The 18683-nt window shown below is 49.5% G+C and overlaps 2 protein-coding genes across 9 annotated transcripts; both read right to left on the minus strand.

Moving 5' to 3' along the window:
- Positions 1-1258: 1258 nt before the first annotated feature.
- On the minus strand, positions 1259-13375 carry Fance (FA complementation group E). 7 transcript variants are annotated; one of them, XR_005732739.2, is made up of 10 exons: positions 12352-13371; positions 8352-8970; positions 7629-7673; positions 7305-7373; positions 6872-7015; positions 6366-6489; positions 6117-6195; positions 4752-4834; positions 2979-3104; positions 1259-1817 (listed from the first exon to the last, which is right to left on the minus strand). XR_005732739.2 is itself a non-coding variant. In XM_005318898.5 (10 exons), the coding sequence occupies exons 1-10, from the start codon at positions 12582-12584 to the stop codon at positions 1716-1718; spliced, it is 1608 nt and encodes a 535-aa protein (XP_005318955.2). In that variant the 5' UTR covers positions 12585-13349; the 3' UTR covers positions 1259-1715. The 7 variants fall into 7 exon arrangements, 6 of the variants coding, with proteins under 6 accessions (XP_005318955.2, XP_021577667.2, XP_040138474.2 ...); XM_005318898.5 differs by having other exon boundaries at positions 4752-4818; positions 12352-13349; XM_021721992.3 differs by having other exon boundaries at positions 4752-4818; positions 8352-9086; positions 12352-12481.
- An 894-nt stretch (positions 13376-14269) lies between these two features.
- Positions 14270-18468, minus strand: LOC110597512 (putative E3 ubiquitin-protein ligase makorin-1). Of its 2 annotated transcripts, XM_021721995.3 has the most exons (7): positions 17604-18468; positions 17224-17453; positions 16303-16406; positions 15987-16159; positions 15752-15862; positions 14893-15037; positions 14270-14666 (listed from the first exon to the last, which is right to left on the minus strand). In XM_021721995.3, exons 2-7 carry the CDS (start codon positions 17318-17320, stop codon positions 14367-14369), a joined length of 930 nt encoding a protein of 309 aa, XP_021577670.1. In that variant the 5' UTR covers positions 17321-17453; positions 17604-18468; the 3' UTR covers positions 14270-14366. The 2 variants fall into 2 exon arrangements, with proteins under 2 accessions (XP_021577670.1, XP_077876274.1); XM_078020148.1 differs by lacking the exon at positions 14893-15037 and having other exon boundaries at positions 14526-14666.
- Between the last annotated feature and the right edge of the window lie 215 nt (positions 18469-18683).

Below are 18683 nucleotides of genomic sequence, written 5' to 3' on the forward strand. Positions count from 1 at the left end.
AGAGTAGCCCAAGGAAATAATTATCTCTGCTGTTGAGATTTGCAAAACTGAAAAGCATCTCCTGACTGTGAAATTAGGATCATGCATCCTTTGGTCACAAACCTCCACCTGTGAGAAGGTGCCCACCAGTCTGGGATCACCCATTTCCTATATAAACTGTCCCTAAACTAGCCTCCCCACAAGAGAGAAGCGAGAGCTCTCAGGGCTGTGGACCTTGAGTTCTATCTTCTTGATTAGCTGGATTTTCAGTCAACTTACTTTCTTCCATACCTTGCCTCTCAACTTAGTAACTACAATGCAGGGAGCAGCCAAAGAGGTCCGGGGCCTGGGGTTCAGTAGTCACACATACTGGGTATAGTACTGGTGAAGGCCACTGCCAGCATGCAATTCTGGCATGTTTGTCCTCTAAACCCCTGCCCACTTCCTCCTGCCCTCTGCCTCAACTGTTATTCTCAAAACAGGGCTTTAGGGTTGGGGTTGTGGCTCAGTGATAGAGTGCTTGCCTAGCACACGAGGCACTGGGTTTTATCCTCAGCACCACATAAAAATATAAAGGTATTATATCCATCTACAACAAAACAAAACAGGCTTTATCCCTAGCCCTGACCTTCCTCTCTCATCATCTTGCTTGAATAGTGGTTTGGGGCTTCCTAGGAAGCTGTGGTCAGGGAAGTGACCAGAAAGTTCTGTTCTTGGTCCTTCAATGCCTGCAGCTAGGAAGATACTGTAGTGAATGTTCACTTGACAGCTGATTTAGTAACATTTACACGTTCAAAGTGTTTTCTGTAAACAAAGGGCTTAGCTAGGTGCCTTGGGAATACAAAGATGTAAAACAGGCCCACAGCACTACCTACCTTTAAAGTATGTTCTGTCCTCTTCTCTGCCCACAGCAGTACCCCCAGGACCGCCCGGCCCTTGTGAGATGTTATTGGACCCAAACCCTTTCCCAACTCCAGCCTGAGATACTCTCACCTTTTAAGTCCTCATTCCTACCACACCCCTGCCCAGTGGTTGCTACATGCCTCACCTACTGTGGGGCTGTGGGTGGTGGTGGTGGTCACATATTACTGGACCCACAGGGAATGTAAATGAATTTCAGAAAAAACACTCTACGCTGTTCCCCTCATAAGGAAGAGGATGCCTCCTGTTACTGAGCAGGAGGTTGCAGGGAGTGGGGGATGGCTCAATTGTACCCAGAGTTACTTGGGAAGGTAGGCAAGCACTGCTGCTTCTAATAAGACATCATTAAACCACCTGCTTTTTATTAAATGCTATTGATAATTTATTCAAATTAGAAAACAAAGACAGAAGGTCATTACATACCTGAGCCTAAGAGAGCTGTGCTGAGCACAGAGGTGGCCCAGGTCCCCTCCAGCACTGTGTGTCTATCATTGACCCCACTGAGCATCGCCATTGACTACTTAGGCCTGTCAGAAAGTTTCCATTTCTGCAGCCTCAGAGGTGATGAGGAGCAAGCCCAGGGCCAGCAGCCCTGGCAAACAGTTCATTCAGCCCCCTCCCTCCCTTCACTCCAGAGCTCTCCCTCCTGACTGGGAGGTCAGGGTGGCCTCTGCAGCCTGGAACAGGGAGGCAGTTGGTCAGTCTGGATCAGCGGGGATCAGTCTGAGGCAAGGAGTCAGGGAGAGGTGCTGAGGGCAAAATCTCCTTCAGGAAACTGGTGTCGGAGCTCCAGGAGGTGATCCCTTGCTGGATGGTCAGTGGCCCAGATGTTTCAAGGAAGCCTGTAGGGACTTCCTCAGGAAGGTGGTGTTGGACTCTAGGACCATGGCCAGGTCCAGCTTCTGGGCCTCAGTGATCTGGGGAGGAGGAAGAATCATGTCAAGACTCTAGCGACTGGTCCTTCCCCTTGCCTCTCTACCCCAGGGGCCCTGTTTAGGAAGGAGAGAGGAAGCCAGGACAAAGGACCAGAGGAGGAAGAGCAGGAGGCTCCTGAGCGACCACACCTTATTATTTCACCATGGTTAGCCAGCCATGGATCCAGGTAGGTCTGGATTCAAATACTAGTTGCACAACTTACTAATAAGTTAAATTAACAGCATTAGGCAAGTGTTGGGGGCTTACATGCGACAGACCTGCACACATTCCTCCATAGTCCTCACAGCCCTCCCTTTTACAGATGAGGAAACAGGTTCAAGACTCCACTGTGCCCGCCACCTTCCTTTGAGACCGCGCATTCATTCTCTTTTCTGACCTGCTGGTGCAAGTCCTGACAGCTCCCAGGCCCTGCATCTTCCCTCTCCAATCCCCACTCCTCAAGAAAACCAGGGGCTTCTTTATAATGCAAGTGTGACCAAATAACTCTCCCTTAGAAGACTCCTGAAGCCCCACATGGGGCATTCCTCTTCCGTGAGCTACAGAGGGTCTGGAAACCCCCTGAAGTTGTGCAGCAGAGACATGCTCATATTTTCACTTTTCTGGGAGGATCTATAGCAAATTTCATGAAATTAACAAATAGGTCTGTGATCTCCAAGAAAAAGGTAAAATGCCAACAGCCAAGAACTAAAGCCCAGTCCCTGACTTACTGCGCCCCCTATAAAATGCTGCCAGTCCTGGCAATGTGACCTTGCGTAAATGACTTTAATCTTTCTGAATCTCCATTTCCTCATCTATAAAATGGAGCTCAGGCACCATGGCATGTGCCTGTAGCTAGATTTGCCACTTGTGTTGATAAACTATAGTAACCACAATGCAGTCCCTCCCCTTGAGATGACCCTGTCCTCCAATCTCAGGCTAATGAACAGGAAAGACATGATAAATAGTTAACTGTAGTATCTGGCTCAAAGAGGTGTTAGCTGGATGAATAAATCCCTAAGCAGTCCCATTTCTCAGTTTTGGACTTGAACTTGTGTTTCCCTGGCAAGTGTTTTATTCCTTCCTTCGAAATCTGTATACCCTCATGGCAGACCCAGAGCAGCCTGGCCAGTAGGACCAGCCCCTGTGGCCCTATCAACACTCACATGAGCCTGGTACTTGGTCATCACTGTCAGCACGAGCTTGGCATAGGCCAGGGAGCTGGTGGCTGTCAGCCCCTCTTTACAGAGCTTCTCCATCAAGACACTGAACTTCTCTGGGGTCATCTCTACCTGCACACATTGAGAGATGGAGCAAATCACAAGAAAGGCCTGCGCTCTTCACTCAGCCTCTCCTGGACTCAATTCCTAACTCCACTATTTCCTCACGAGGTGACCCTGGGCAAGTAGCTTAACCAAATGCTATAGTTTGGGTCTGGAATGTCCCTTAAAGGCCCACGTGCTGAAGGCTTGGTCCCCAGGGTGGCACTACTGGAAGGTGGTAGAGCCTTTAGGAGGTGAATCCTAGCAAAAGGAAGCTTGGACACTTGTGGTGGGCCATGGAAAGGAACACTGGGACCCCTGCCCCTCCTCTCTGTCTCTTTCTGTTTCCTGGTCACCGTCAGGTGAGCAACCTCCTCTGCCACATGCTCCTGCAGCCAAGATCTATTGCCTCACTATATACTCAAAAGCAACTGGGCCAACTATGGACTGAAGCTTCAGAAACCATGAGCCAAAATAAACCTTTCCTCCTTGTAAGCCGCTTATCTCAGACATTTTGTCACAGATGTGGAAACTGAGAACTAAGCTTCAGTTTCCACATCTGTAACATGAGGCTCAAAATATCTAACTCTGAAGATTGTGAGAAAGATAAATGAAATAATGCACACAGGATCTGAGACAGGTCTCAGAAAACGGTAGCCATTGTTGCAAAATACCAAGGTGAAACCAAGGATACACAGTCTGCCTTGTGGCTGAAGATATAAAGGAGTGAAAGATCCCAAGGGACACTGCAGCGATTCATAATAATTTAATCAATACTATGCATCAAGAACGGTTCTGAGCACTTTATACCAATTACCCCATTGAAACTTTATTCCAGTCTCATAACTCTCCTTTTTTGGGTCTGGGGTTGTGGCTCACCTAGGGCATTTGAGGCCCTGGGTTCGATCCTCAGCACCAAATAAATAAATAAATAACTCTCCTTTCTTAAAAGAGGAAACTGAAGCATAAAGAAATGTCAGCTTTCCAAGCACAGTGGCATATGCCTGTAATAACCAGTGACTTAGGAGGTTGAGGCAGAAGGATTGCAAGTTTGAAGCTAACCTCAGCTTAGTGAGGTTAACTAACCTTAGTTAACCTTAGTGAGGTTAACTAACTTAGTGAAGCTAACCTCAACTTAGTGAGGCCCTTTGCAACTTAATGAGACCCTGCCTCAAAAATAAAAAAGGCTGGGGATTTGGCTCAGTGGTTAAGTACTCCTAAGTTAAATCCCCAGTACCAGAAATAAGAAAGAAAGAAAGAAAATTTATGAACATTAGAATCTATTACCTATTCAAAACTTAAGTTTACACATACATATCAAAAAATCCTGGGGCTGGGGTTGTGGCTCAGATGTAGAGTTCTCACCTGGCACGTGCAAGGTGCTGGGTTCGATCCTCAGCACCACATAAAAATAAATAAATACATAAAAAAAATATTTAAAAAAATCCTGTCCTAGAGCCCCAAGCTTACTAGAGGTAGAGCTAGATGGACCACATGGTCAGCTCTGCTCCCAACCTTTCGAGCTGCAGGGTTCTCCCCGTCATGGGGCACCATGCTGTAGGGTGATCGTCCTGCTTGCCTCTCATCACTGAAAAGACCCAGAAACCCAGGATCCCTCCGTGCCCCACAGCACTGCAGCATTTCTCTGCCCACTTGCCTCCAAGGCGGCCTGCTCACCTGCCGCTCCAAGAGTGACTGCAGCACCAGGAAAGTCTCCTCCCTCCAGGACAGCTCTAAGATCTGCCTGCGGAGAAGTGGCCCTGGTGAGAAAGGCCCAACTGCCCATCAAACCTGGGTTTTTACTGCTCTTGTTATTTTGGCAGGGCAAGGTTCTGGGGCCAGCCAAGATCCCTGCCAACAGAGTAGTCAGAGCCCTGTGACATGGGCAACAGCCCCAGCAGCCTCTGCTGCAGAGCCCGTACATGCACGAGGAAGGTCACAACTCAAGACCCCCAGGAGTTGACAGTGAAGGATACTGTAGTGTGATGGTGAGAGGAGTTATGGTTTGCATCTGAGGTGTCCCCCAAAGCTCCGGTTAATGCAGGAGGTAAATGATTGGATTATCAGAGTTGTGACCTAATCAATCCATCCTAATTTGAATGGACGAAGTGGGTAGTAACTCTAGGCAGGTGGGGTGTGCCTTTGGGGTTATTCGTCTGTGGTGCCTCCATCTCTCTTACTCTCTGCTTCCCAGTAGCCATAAGCTGAACAGCTCTTCTCCATCATGATGCTCTGCTTCACCTTGGGCACTGAGCAAGGGAGTCGACTGAGTAAACCTCTGAAACCATGAGCCAAAAAAACTTTTTCCTCCTCCAAGTTGGACTTGTTGAGTATTTTGGCCACAGCAACAAAAATCTGATTAATATAATATAGTTTCCTACTAAAAAGTAACCAGGAGTCAAGAGTGCATTTTGAGAACCAAAGGTGAAGGAAACTCAAAGAGGAGGAAGGTGACGCTGTGGGATGACACAATAGGCCTCCTGGAGCAGGTGGCCTTCCCTGCAAAGCTCCACCCACGCCATGGCCACTTTAGCTGCGCTTCCTGTTCCACTGTGCGGCCCTCCCCTCATTTCAAAATGCAGCACGTCACAGTGGAGACTTGTGGCTTCCTGAGTGGGCAGGCTTGGTTCATCCCACTTGTTGGCTGGGCGACCTTTTAGCCAAATGCCTTAACCTCTCTAAGCATTTTTTCCAGCTCTCAGGTGGCAGCACTCCTGCCTCACAGGACTGAATGAAGTCTATGAGACTTCATAGTAGCTTCATAGTATGGAGCTAGCCCCACACCCCACAGAGGCTACTGTGGGGAGAAGAACAGCAACCCTGGGCTCGGGAAGTGCATGGGAAAGTGAATGGAATGGCAATGTGCACGGGCCCATTGTTGGAAAGCATGAGGCAGGTTCAAGCTGGAGTGACAGGGGCACCAGCTACACCACATCCTGTCTTTGAGGACCAGGGTCTGGTGTCCAGCCGGCTGCCACCTGGAACAGGCCTGGCCTGGGGGAAAGATGGGAATGGAGGCAACATGGAGTCCTGCACACTTACCCCAGCATTAGGCCCTGTGTGTCCGGCTCCAGGGACTCGTCCTTCATTAGGCCACACAGTAACTCTGTTTGAGCTGGACCTGGGCCAGGGAGAGCAAAGGGGAGGAGGTGGGCCTGGGGGGAACAGGATGCCTGTCACCGCCAGGGAAGCAACAGGTGTTTTGACCCACTGAACACTCAACTCCTACCAGCAAAGGGTGCTGGGCACAGAAGGCAGAGGTACCAGGTCTGGGACTGGTTCTAGAATTACCTATGCCTGGGGCCTGGAGAAGGGGAACAAGGAGGGCGCTGCAGACGGGGTAGGTGTACTTGGCACAGAATGAAGTCAGGGCCGTCCTGAGCAGCTGGGAAGCAGAGGAAGTCAGGGAGAGGATCTGCAGCCAACAGGGAGGAAACAGTAATTCATTTCTCTTCCTTCAGTAAATGTTTATCTGAGATATATTTCAGATAGTGATACATGTTGTACAGGGAAAAATTACAAGATCTTTTATCTAGGGCTCAGGGGACCTATTCAGTGGAAAGACACATAGCTTCCCTCCCCAACCCCCAAATCCCCTCAATCAGCTTCTGAAAGAATTCTGAGGCCCTAGAAGGAAGTTAGATGCCAGGAGACCCACACCCAGCCTGTTGAGCAGGGCCCCAAGCTGCCCAGCAAGACCAGGCGCCTGCATGGCCAGGAACACCCTCTCCCATGCAATCCTCTTCCAAGGGCTCAGACATTCTCCCCATTGTCCTGGGGGCTACTAGTGAACCTACCCGTTCAAGAAAGAGGCTCCTGGTCAGCACAGTGGCACTGCTGAAGCTGAGGTCTGGGGACAGGGCCAGCAGCCAGGTGCAGAGCTGCAGGAGGCCTGCTGCTGAGAGCTGGGGGAGCTGCAACTGGACACACAGCAGCTCCATCTGCCCAAGGACAAGGGACACCCGGGAATGCTCAGTCTAACTCTGCTAGGCTGTCACAAGCCAAGTGGGCAATCAAAGAGGCAGAGCAAGGAAGCTCCAGGACAAATTAAGGGTGGGCGAACTGGCCTATGGGAAGGAATCGAGGGCTCAGAAAAGCACTCAGGGTGACTCTACCCAAGAGACAGAAGAGGGCAAGATTCCGGTAGGAGGTAAGGAAACAAAAGTTAAAGAGGAAAAAGGTGGGGGGAGTGGCCATAAACTCAGGGACAAACAGTCTTTTTGGCCTCACCTGGCTGGAACTACACTCATGGAAAAGTTGCAGCTCACTTGGTGGGGCAGCCTCCAACCGCTCCATTCCCTGGGGAGGTAAATCCCGTCAGGGCTGGCAGAGCCCTTGATGACAATTCACTGAGGCCACCCCTTCAATTGGTGATGGCCTGTCTATTCTCGGGCCAAGACGAGCCTCAGCAGTGACCCAGTGACCGTCCTCAGACCTTCCCTCCAACCCCACCCCCCACCAGCCTGATCCTCAATGTGCTGGGGCTTCCCAGGGCATGGCTGAGGTCTGGGCAGGTGGAAGAAGGGCTACGGAGAGTAGGGTAGGGTCAGTCACCTCCCTGAAGGTCTTCAGCAGCTGCTGCAGCCTGGGCACCTGGTCCTGCAGAGGAGAGTTCAGTCACTACCCAACCCAGCTCCCTGCCCCTGGTCAGCGGAGCACTGTAGTGTATGCCCATAATCCCAGCAACTCAAGAGGCTGAGGCAGGATTGCAAGTCTGAGATCAGCCTGAGTAATTCAGTGAGACCATCAGTAACTTAGCAAGACTCTGTTCTCAAAACAAAAAATAAAAAAGGACTGGGAATGTAACTCAGTGGTAAAGCAGCCCTGGGGTCAATCACTGGTACTGGCGTTGGGGGGAGCCTGTTAAGTGGGAGCTAGTGGACAAAGATGAGTCAAGAGAGCTAAGAACATGAAGCCTCTATCTTGCAAAGTTCTAAGAATTCAAACAAGATTGTCCAGACTTATTTTCTCTCCATCCAACACTAATGAAGTAAACCTGGTCCTGGCTGGTAGGGCAGATATGATTCCCCTTAACCCCTAGGACGGTTAACAGGGTGGCCCCAGAGTCTCTTGCCTTGCTTGGCACCCTTTAACAACTCCATGTTACAGATGGTTAGAAGTGTTTCCCACCTCTATAACTCCCTCCTTAACCCTCTCCATAAGGCTGGGCACGGGGGACTCCTTCCTCGCAGGCCTCCATCCCCCTGCTCCATGGATCCAAGTTGTGAAACAGCGTCCCAACCAGCATGGATAAACCCTGCCTCCCCATCACAGTACCTGGACAGCTTTGGGCAACTTCATGCTTGTAGCAAGACCCTTGGCTTCCTCCAGACTCAGGCCAGCCTCACTAGTCTCAGCTCCCACATCCAGCTGGTTCTTAGTAGTTGATGTGGCTCCTCCATCACCCAGGGATTCCAATGACTCGTGTTCAAGACTCTCATCCTTGTGATCTTCTTCCCCCTCCCAATCCCGGGATCTTTTGGGGGCCCTCTCCCCCTCAGGACTGGCAGGCTCTTCCTCTGGCTCCTTTCTGCGTTTCCCACGATGCTGTGAGTTCCTGTCCTCCTCCTCCTCCTGTTCCCCTTCAGGGTCTGCAGCCGGGGACAATTTCAACCTCCTGCCCCCCTGGCCCAGCTGCCTACATAGGCCTTGGAGCCGTCTCTGGCACCCTTCGGACAATGGAGAGGCTCCCTCATGAGACACTCTAATCCCCAGATCCCTTTGTAGCAGTGTTCCCAGGGATCGGAGCCAGGCATCGGGAGCACAGACTGAGTCCTGTTGGGCAATCTGCAGCAGAGAGAGGAGCCTGCTTTCAGGCAGTGACGGCCGAACAGCCATCAGCAGGGACATCAGGTTCCTCCGGCATAATGTGGGCAATCGCAGCAACAGTGGTTTCCTGGGTAGCAGAGGGAGAGCAAGCAGTCAGAGTGTCTTGCTGGAGGAAGCTCAGGGCAGATTAGGGCAGGCTGGGGGCACAATAGCAGAGGACAGATGGGAGACAGATAGCAGCACCTGCAAGAGTTGGTGTGGATGGAGAGAGGACAGCATGAGTCATTGGCAAGTATTCACTGAGCATCTACTATACACCAGGCCCTGCTCTTAACCTCTTGGATATCCCCTATTTCAACTAAGAAATTAATGTTGGAACTTATTCTGTAAGATTTATGCTTCTGGGCTGGGGTTGTAGCTCAGTAGAAGAGTGCTTGCCTAGCATGTGTGAGGTACTGTGTTTGATTCTCAGCACCGCATATAAATAAGTAAAATAAAGGTCCATTGACAACTAAAACAATAACAAAAAAAAGATTCATGCTTCTTCTTGTTGCTGCTGTTGTTCTGTGGTGCTGGGGATGGAACCCAGGGCCTCATGCATGCCAGGCAAGTGCTCTACCACTGAGCCACATACCCAGCCCCAGGTTTGTTTTGTATAACAAAGAAAAAAGTCTATTTCCATATTTTAGGTCAAAACAATACTCCAAAACAACACTCCAGGATGCTGTGTAAGCTGTCCTGAAGCCCCACCTGGCAATCCCCTGGAACTGTCAGGGTTACTCATCCCACTATCTCCCTTGTTCCTGCCACAAAACTGTGAATTACTGAAAACCAAAGGCAGTCTCCTTCCTCTGGGTACCAGTATTGCTTAGGTGAACATTTATTGAATGAATTAACTCTCTGAGAATAAGGGTGCAGAGATAGGCAAGGGCTGCTTCGAACAGAGAAGGCTTCACAGAGGAGGTGAGACTTCAAACAGAAGGAACCATCAGATAATAAACTTCATTACAACTTTAGTTTCCAAACAGTATTCACAGAGGCAATGGGGGAGAGCAGGGTGGGAGCCTTTTCTTTTGGAACCCTGGTGTAAGGGCAGAAGGAAAACTCCTTCCTGCAAGCACCCAGCATTCTCTGATTTAAACACTATCCTCCCATGCCCTAAAGGCCCATAATGCAATGCGGCGGTCTGTAATTTTGCAGAGGCACAAATCCAGACCCTGTGTGACTTGAGGCTTGATGTGGCAAACAAGTCATGGCTGCATCTAGCCTACCCCCTATCATGCCTGAGCTGCTCCCTCTGTGCGACTTTGCAGGGCTTTATGTCATATCACACAGAGGTTCTTGGCATGAGAGGAAGGAGGGAAAAAAAGTACTTTCACTTCTTTGTGGAAGATTCAATGTGGCAGGGCATAAGGGCACATGCCTGTAATCCCAGCAGCTTGAGAGGCTGAGGCAGGAAGATCACAAGTTCAAGGCCACCTTCATCAACTTAGCAAGACCTTCAGCAACCTAGCAAGACCTTGCATCAAAAAATAAAAAGGGGGGGCTGGGGATGTGGCTCAAGCGGTAGCGCCCTTGCCTGGCATCCGTGCGGCCCAGGTTCGATCCTCAGCACCACATACAAAGATGTTGTGTCCGCCAATAACTAAAAATAAATATTAAAAATTCTCAAAAAAAAAAATAAATAAAATAAAATAAAATAAAAAGGGCTGGAGATATGGGTCAGTGGTGAAGAGCCCCTGGATTGAATCCCTGGTGCCAAAAAAAGGGAAAGAGAGAACTACAGAAAAAAGAAAGAGGGGGGGGGTTAACTTATGCCAGGATTATTCTTGGGAGTAGAGAGATATGGAAGACCCTACTCCAAGGGTCTGTGGTGCCAAGGGATCCATGGCATCTTGTTTAGTGCCATGAGCCCCTTCTCTAAATGAGGGTTAAATATTTTAAACAAAATACCTAGGGTTACAAAGGAAATTAAGTGTATTGAAATATAGTTCTATCCATGGGCCCTAGGTTAAGCCTCTTGCCCTCCCTTACTGTATCCATTAAAAAGGCAGAGAACTGGACAAACATTACTATACTTTTCAATTTAGGGATTCAGACAAGTTATCCTAACCCATCTCTTCCATGAAATTCAGCACATCTGTAATCCCAACGCAGAGGCTGAGGCAGGAGGATTCCAAATCCTAGGCCAGACTCAGCAACTAAATGAGACCTTGTTTCAAATTTAAAAAAATAAAAACCAAGAAGGGTTAGGGATATAGCTCAGAGGTAGAGCACCACTGGATCCAATCTCTAGTATTACAAAAGAAAAAAAAAGTTCAAAAAGTATGGGAAGGCTATATAGAACTTCTATCTACTTATCTAAAACACAAAAAATTACACAGTACAAAAATTTAACATATAGTTTGCTCTCCGTATACCAGTTTCCAGGCCAACTTTGGGGAACCTGGCCCAAGAAGGGAGGAAGACCTGTACCACTGGAGCTGAAGATGGGTTGGCACCTCACTCTGCATTTTCCATGTGTTTGAGTTAACTATGCTACTTGAGTGCAGTTAAGATCTGTATTATCTTTTTTTTTTAACATGAATCTTCACACAATGGACAGGTGGCTTAAAAGGATAGGGTGCCTGCAAAGAAACTAAAGACCAAGAATGAGGCCAGTAAAGGAAGCACAATCAAATAAGAAAAAGGCCATGCAACACTAGAAACTCCTAGTAGGAATTCCTTGTCAGCCATGAAAAGAAGGTATGAAAAAGTCCAAAATCATTCAAAAAACTGGAAATTATCAAGAACACCAAAATATAGATTTGTAGTTACTATTCTCAAAGAAAATGTTCTTTCTTGCCTGAAAGTGTATATCACTTTGAAAAAAAAGAGTAGAAAGCCACCAAAATTAGCAGATGTTTATTCCATCACTTATCACATCTGTTTTAAATAACTATTTCTGCCTGTAATCCCAGCTACTCGGAGGCTGAGGCAGTAGGATCACAAGTTCGAGGCCTGCCCTGGCAACTTAATGAGACCCTGTCTCAAACAACATAAACAAATAAAAAAAGAAAGAAGAACTGAGAATGTAGCTCAGGGGCTAAACGCTGGTGAATTCAATCCCCAGTAGAATACATTTTTTTAAAAAAACTCTATTTCGGTTTATTGTATAAGGTACATAGGTTAACAATCGTGTGCACTTCATACGTAAGTTTATCTATAGTGAAGGTGTACATTCTATTTTTCTTAGAAATGAAAGTATACAATCAAAATCTATTTAACTCTACTTATACTCATTTATATACGCCCAACAGAAGGTGTCTTGGTATCCACAGTGTCCAGCACTGCCCGGCACACAGTAGGTGCCCAGTGAGGAGTGCCACTCCTCCCAGGCTGCGCGGTAGCGCGCCCCTCACGGTGGGCAGTGATTTAACCTCTGAGCTCAGTCCCCTCCTCAGTAACAGAGAGGAAGCGACCGTCGGACCTCTGGTGACTGCAGCGGGGCAGTAAGCCGAGGACTTACAGCTCCAGGCGGGCGTCGGGTCCCCAAAGGACTGGCTCCTCTTGGCACAGAGCCTCCAGGAAGCGGCCCCAGTCGAAGGGCTCCCCACCGCGGCGACCCAGCGTCCGCAGCACCCCGAGGCCGCGCCGCGCCCCCTCCGGCCCAGCCTGCAGTGCCTGCAGCAGGAGGCGGGCGGGTGCTTCCAAGGACGCCCAAGGTGCGGATCCTTCATCCCCAGTCCCAAGGGTCGCCATCCCGGGCGCAGGTGCTGCGCCACTCTACTCCCCCGCCCTAATTAAGGCCTCAGCTTCGAGGCCGGCCCAGACGTGACAGCGCCTCCTCCAGCGCCGGACGCTACACAGACAGCGTCTCAAACCCGAGCTGTTCCCGCGCTGAGCAGCGGGGAGACGAGGCGGGACCAGGGCGGGAGGCGGGGCGCGAGTGCGGACAGGAAGAGGCGGGTCCACAAATTGCCAGGCCGGAGAGTAGGTGTGGCGCCAATGACGGGGCGTGTCCGCGGGCGGGACGGGGCCAGATCGGGCGGTTGGCTTGTGGGCGGAGCGCGTCAGAGCGGGATCTTAATGGGGCGGGGCTTAGTGGAGGGGCGGATCCTCCGGGACTGACTCTAAGCATCTTCCTCAGTCACCCGCAGAAGCGATGGGGCAGAATAAAGGCCCGGAGGGCTGGGGCTGTAGTTCAGGGGTAGAATGCTTACCTGGCTGTGCTAGCACCTGGGGTGGACTCCCCAGTACCGCAAAAAGAAAAGGGGAAATTTATGGTATTTACCCTGCCATTTAATTTCAACCAAGTCAAATGCTGCCCCGTTTGATGTTTCAGTCATCTACAATTATTTTGTGAATCTTTCAAAGACCAAGTAGCAGTCTTGCCCTGATTGTCTATAGGTGCCAGGAGTGGTGCCACCTTCCACTTAGAGGATACAAGAGATCACTGAACTCTAGGAGTAGGAAGAGCCAGCCCTCAGTGGCCCATAAATCTCCACTTTGGGAGCCAACTTGTACTATCCGTCCCCCCAACTCTGGTGCCACACAGATCCATTCATTCAGTAAGTGTTTACTAGGGGCTGGGGTTGTGGCTCAACATGCCAGGCGCTGGGTTCCATCCTCAGCACCACATAATATAGGCATTGTTTCCCAACTAAAACAAAATACTAAAAAAAAAAAAAAAAAAAAAAAAAAAAAAAGTTTACTGAGCACCTAGGAACTGGGAATACAGGGGACCAAACACAGGTCATTGCCTTCATCACTGACATACAAGTGAAGAGAAAAAGCTAAATAAGTAAGCAATAGAATGTTTGTGATATAGAACTTTCAAGAAGCCAGATGCAGTGGTGTGCACCTATAATCCCGGTGACTCTGGGAGGCTGAGACAGGAGGAGATGGGCAAGTTCAAAGCCAGCCACAATAATTTAGAAAGACCATCTCAAAATAAAAAAATAAAAGAACTGGAGATGTAGCTCACTGGTAGAACACCACAGGTTCAATCCCCAGTACTAGAGGGGTGAGGGACAGCACAGAAGGGAATCAGGGTGAGGTACTTTTAAATAGGGTAATCAAGATGTGGGTCGGGCCATGAAGAACCAGGAACGCCTGCCAGCCTCAACTATAATCTCACTCCCTACTCTACAGCTCCCGCACCAAGATCTGCATCTAGCCAACTGGAAGGAAAATGGGGGGGGGGGGAATTCTAAAAACAGTTCAAGGGTTCTGGGAGATCTGGAGATCCTTTCAAAGGCTTTGTAAGGTCATAACAGTTTCATGATGTTATTTCCCTTTCTCATTTGCTTCCTCTTATATGTGTACAGCAGAGACTTCCAGAAGCTAAGTGACAGGTGAAAGTATAACAAATTGAATGAAAGAGTAACCCTATTCCCCTTGGGGGTGGGGCTGGGCTATAAGCAGATCATTCTTCAGATGCACAGTGACAGCTTAGGTACATTTTATTAGTTTTCTTCTAAAAATCCTACAAAAAAGCAAATTTAAAAGCCAAGACACTGGCAAGCAGGTGAGAATCCTTTCTCACCCCAGAAGCCATCCTCCATTCCTGTGTCCCCCAGTTGTGTCACTGCTGTAGTTCACAGGGGTAAAGGGTTGGCTACTTTTGCCTACCACTAAACCCCACAGGGGAAAGAACCACCAGCCCTTCCCCTCGTCCCATCTCCTCCAGCCGATCCTGGTGCAGCAGGCCACAGAGAACTGTTGAGACCTGGCAGGAGTTCTGAAGCTCAGAGAGTCAGAGCCAGGGCACAGTCTGTGAAGAACATATCCTCTTCTGGCTTGGTGGCCCCTTAAGAACAGTGCTGGGCCTAGTACCTGGAACTAGAGAGAAAAATTATTGAAAACCCATCAGCTTCAACCGAGATTGTCCTGGAAACAGGGAGCTCAAGGCTCACGTGTGAGCTGGGCAGGTTGGACACAGCACAGTGGTGTAAGCACAGGCACCATCCACACTACAGACATCACACAGAGATTTACAGTTGCCATGGATATTAATTATATACCATGACCAGGAGCCTCCCTGATCCCATGTCCCTACTGTTATCACCTTACTCCCAGAGACCAGTTGAACACTGTTAGGCCAAGGAGGACCAGAGACCCGGGTCTTAGCTGGAAGCTGGTGCAGGTAGATGCAGTCAGATTTGAAGGGGCAGCGGCCTCTCCCCCGCATGAAGAACCGGCAGGGGATCTGGCTGTGACAAGGTAGAGGTAGATAAAGACCATCACCTCCAAGCTCTGTTGTTTCAGGAACAAGGAGCTCTCTAGACTGACACAAGGTTGGGCAGGTTTTACCCAGCACAAAAGCATCCCATCTAAGCCGGTACCAAGTACCAGTGTAGATTTTACACTTCTTCCACTCTCTTCCAGCAGGTGGCAGTGAAGTATCTTAAAGGGTACCTAATTTTCATTTTCAAGGGCTGCCCTTCAATACCCTTGTCAGGGACCCCATATTTTCAAAGATCAAAGCAAACAACATGCATTCATATCAATGTATTTTCCTGTCTTAAAAAAAAACACATTGAAAATAGCTAGGCATCGTGGCACACATCTGTAATCCCAGCTACTCAGGAAGCTAGAGACAGGAGGATCACAAGTTCAAGGCCTGCAACTTAGCAAGATGCTGACCAAAAAAAAGGACTGGGGATGTAGCTTAGTGGTAGAATACCCTTGGGTTCAATCCCCAGTACTTCAAAATAAATAAATTAATTAATTAATAGACGGATAGATAAATAGAAAGAGATAGAAAATTAACCCTGCCCACTCCTGCTGCCAAAATTATAAAAATTATAAAAAATTGCTAAAATTATAAAAACTGGTCACAGCCTTTTGGGCCACTTCTGATCTTCCAGTGTTTGAGGATCCCAGGCTGGGAGCCACCTCCTTCCTCCCCACCCAGCCTGCCTCACCTGGTCCAAGCCTTGAAATTCCTGATGAGCTGCTCCTTCTCGGGCCCTTCGCCCACCCAGAACTTGTGGGGAATCATGTAGCTGGAATGAACTCGGCACTGGGGACAGGCCCTGCATGGGATAGGTGGGGGTTGAATGGGGGTGGCGGGCGCAAGCCCACAGACTGGCCTCCTGGTCCATGTCTCTGTGGGCATTTCCTTCCCTCCCTCCCTGCCGGCACCTGCATGACACTGACTTGATGACATTCAGCGGAAGGTTCCGACGGTTCTTCCGCCAGGTACGGAGGCAGCCCAGGCAGTGAGCGTGGGTACAGTTGGGCAGGATGCCAAACACGCGCTCAGCTTCCGGCTTGTCCCACACTTTCTCCATACAGATGCCACACACCACATCCCGACTGTCCTGCTTTCCCTGCAACCACAGAGGGGGTGAAACACTTGCCCACTCCTACCCCCCAAACAGCCCCAGAGCCTTCTCCAGTCCCCTCCCCCAGAAGGTCGGGGCATCCCCAGAGGTGAAGCAGCAGCCAGCCTCTGCCACCCCTTCCCTGCTACCTGCCACTCATCAAGGTCCAGGCTCCGAAGTGGGGCTGTCAGCTCCGGGAAAGGGTGGGACTCTGGCCAAGACTCCTGGGAGTGGCTGAGATGCCCACCAGCAGCTGTGGGGAAAAGCGCATCATTCACCCACTGATGTAGCACGCAGGGTTCAGAGCTGGCCCCAAACCCTGCCCCGTGTAGTTCAGAGTCCAGTCCTAATCTTATTTTAAGATACTGGGGATCAAACCCAGGCGCACTCTACCACGGAGCTACATCCCCAGCTCTTTTTATTGTGATCAGAGTCTTGCTAAGTTGCCTAGGCTGGCCTGGGACTTCAGATCCTCCTGCTCAGCTTCACCAGTAGTTGAAAATACAGGTGTGCACCACCGCACCCAGCACTAACAATGCTTAATATTTCATTGCATAATGAATAATATTGATAGCACTGGATATATGCTTTGATAATGTTTTAATTAGCTTTTTCATTGTTGCTACCAAAAGACCTGATGAGAACAATACAGAGAAGGAAAAGCTTTTTTTGGTTCATCAGCCAACTCCATAGATCTGGGCTCAAGGTGAGGCAGAACATCATGGTGGAAGGGTGTGGGGAGGAAAGTATCTCAGAACATTAGAGCCAGGAAGCAGAGAGAAAGCTCTGTTCACCAGGGACAAAATATAAACCCAAAGGCATGTACCCCCCAGTGACCTACCTCCCCTAGTCACACCCTCTCTGTCTAGAGTGAATGCTCAGTTAATCCATATCAGTGGATTAATCCACTGATTAGGTTAAAGTTCTCATAATCTTCTCATTTCTGAAAATTCTCTCATTTTCTCACACATGAGCTTTTGAGGGACACCTCAAATCTACGGGTTAAACATTAAAAGATATATTAGCTTAAAATTTGAAATTTTAAAAAGTTGCATCCCCTAATGACTCACGTGATGGAGACAGAGGTTTCCAGGAACTGCCACCAACCTCCCGCAGATCAGGCTCCATGTCCCAGTGGGGATGAGGCCAGGCCCAGCCTATGGCCATAGCAATGGAGGGCAGGTGGGTGGGCTCCGAACCCCTGTGGGTCAGTCCCAGCTGGGGCTCCAGAAGAGTGACATGTGACTCTGGATGGTGGTAGCCCCATTCTGGGGGCACGGGGGTCCTCAGGTGCTGATAGCTGTATGGGGAAGAGAGTGAGGAGACAGGGATAGCCCTCTAGGGCTCAGAGCTAGCTCAGCCTGGAGGCTGAGTAGAGGAGACTCAGGGAGGACACAGTCCACAAAAGGTAGTTCTTCCAGCATCCCTGCCCCCAGCCCCTCACACTTACCTGCATCGATCTTGGTGGAAGCAGAAGCCCCGATGGAAGTACCTGCAGACTTGGGGCACCTTTCCGTCATAAGCACGGCAGCTGGACCCCCAGTGATCAGCCCTGAGGACAAAGTTTCTAAGAAATTGCCTGAGCTGTGCCCAGCTCCATTTTAGTTCCTGCCTTTGTGATCCTTAGAGAGGCTGCCATGGCACAGGGAGAAGAACCTTGGCTCTGGAATTGGTCCCATGTTCAGAACTACACCTGGGGGAGCTTGGAGAGTAACCTAACTTCTCTAAAGCTTAGGTTCTTCAAAAATGAGGTAATAATACCCACCCCCCACAGGGCGGCTGAAAGGGCTTAAGGTTTTGCACACTGCCTAGAGCATGATTATGGTTATGATTATATTTCCTTCAAGTGTAGAGTCTGTGGGGTCTGGAGTTAGAATCTGGGTTCAAATTCGGGTTCCAGGGCTGGTTTCATGGGCGTGAACCCGTATAGTCACAGGGGGCCCTACATTTAATGCTCTGATGTTGCTGTCTTGAAATTAATAGTTGTTTTTAAATAAGGGACCCCCCTCATTTTTATTTTGCACTGGGTCCCACAAATGATATAGCAAGTTCTGCCTGGTACCACTATGTTTTGGCTGGATAAGTTTGGACAAGCTGCCTCCGTCTCCTTGTTAGTAAAATGAGGGCAATACTAGTACTGATGTCAGAAACTAATGTCAGGTTTGATTGAGACTATCTATACAGCAGCTGGCACACAGCCAGCCCTCAGGACATATTTTCTGGGATCACTCCTACCGTCAGCATCAGCATTATCCAGGGGCTCTTGAGGTTCAGGCTGGGAGGGGAAGAGGAGGAGGAGGAGGAGGAGGAGGAGGAGGAGGAGGAGGAGGAGGAGGAGGAGGAGGAGGAGGGCAAACTTAGAACCTTCCTAAGCATCCAGGCATAGGCATGGGTCAGAGGCAGGTTGGGGATACAGGGGACCTCTGCTCCTGTCACACCCTGCCTTGCTCAGAGGGGAAGAGCACCCATCAAGTGGCCAGGGGAGCAGGCATGGGGACAGAGGCTGGCTGGGCAGGAACGTCTCACACCT

The sequence above is a fragment of the Ictidomys tridecemlineatus genome, chromosome 8 (genome assembly GCF_052094955.1).
Source record: "Ictidomys tridecemlineatus isolate mIctTri1 chromosome 8, mIctTri1.hap1, whole genome shotgun sequence".
Lineage (NCBI taxonomy): Eukaryota > Metazoa > Chordata > Mammalia > Rodentia > Sciuridae > Ictidomys > Ictidomys tridecemlineatus.

Coding starts and splice junctions, on each gene's coding strand:
- LOC110597512 (XM_021721995.3), bottom strand. CDS start 17,320: ATGGCCATAGGCTGGGCCTGGCCTCATCCCCACTGGGACATGGAGCCT. Junction 15,863..15,986: donor CTTCCGCTGAATGTCATCAA/GTCAGTGTCATG, acceptor TATCCCATGCAG/GGCCTGTCCCCAGTGCCGAG. Junction 15,038..15,751: donor AATTTCAAGGCTTGGACCAG/GTGAGGCAGGCT, acceptor ACCTTGTCACAG/CCAGATCCCCTGCCGGTTCT.
- Fance (XM_005318898.5), bottom strand. CDS start 12,584: ATGGCGACCCTTGGGACTGGGGATGAAGGATCCGCACCTTGGGCGTCC. Junction 7,374..7,628: donor TGCTGAAGACCTTCAGGGAG/GTGACTGACCCT, acceptor TTACCTCCCCAG/GGAATGGAGCGGTTGGAGGC. Junction 4,819..6,116: donor ACACAGGGCCTAATGCTGGG/GTAAGTGTGCAG, acceptor ACTTCTCCGCAG/GCAGATCTTAGAGCTGTCCT.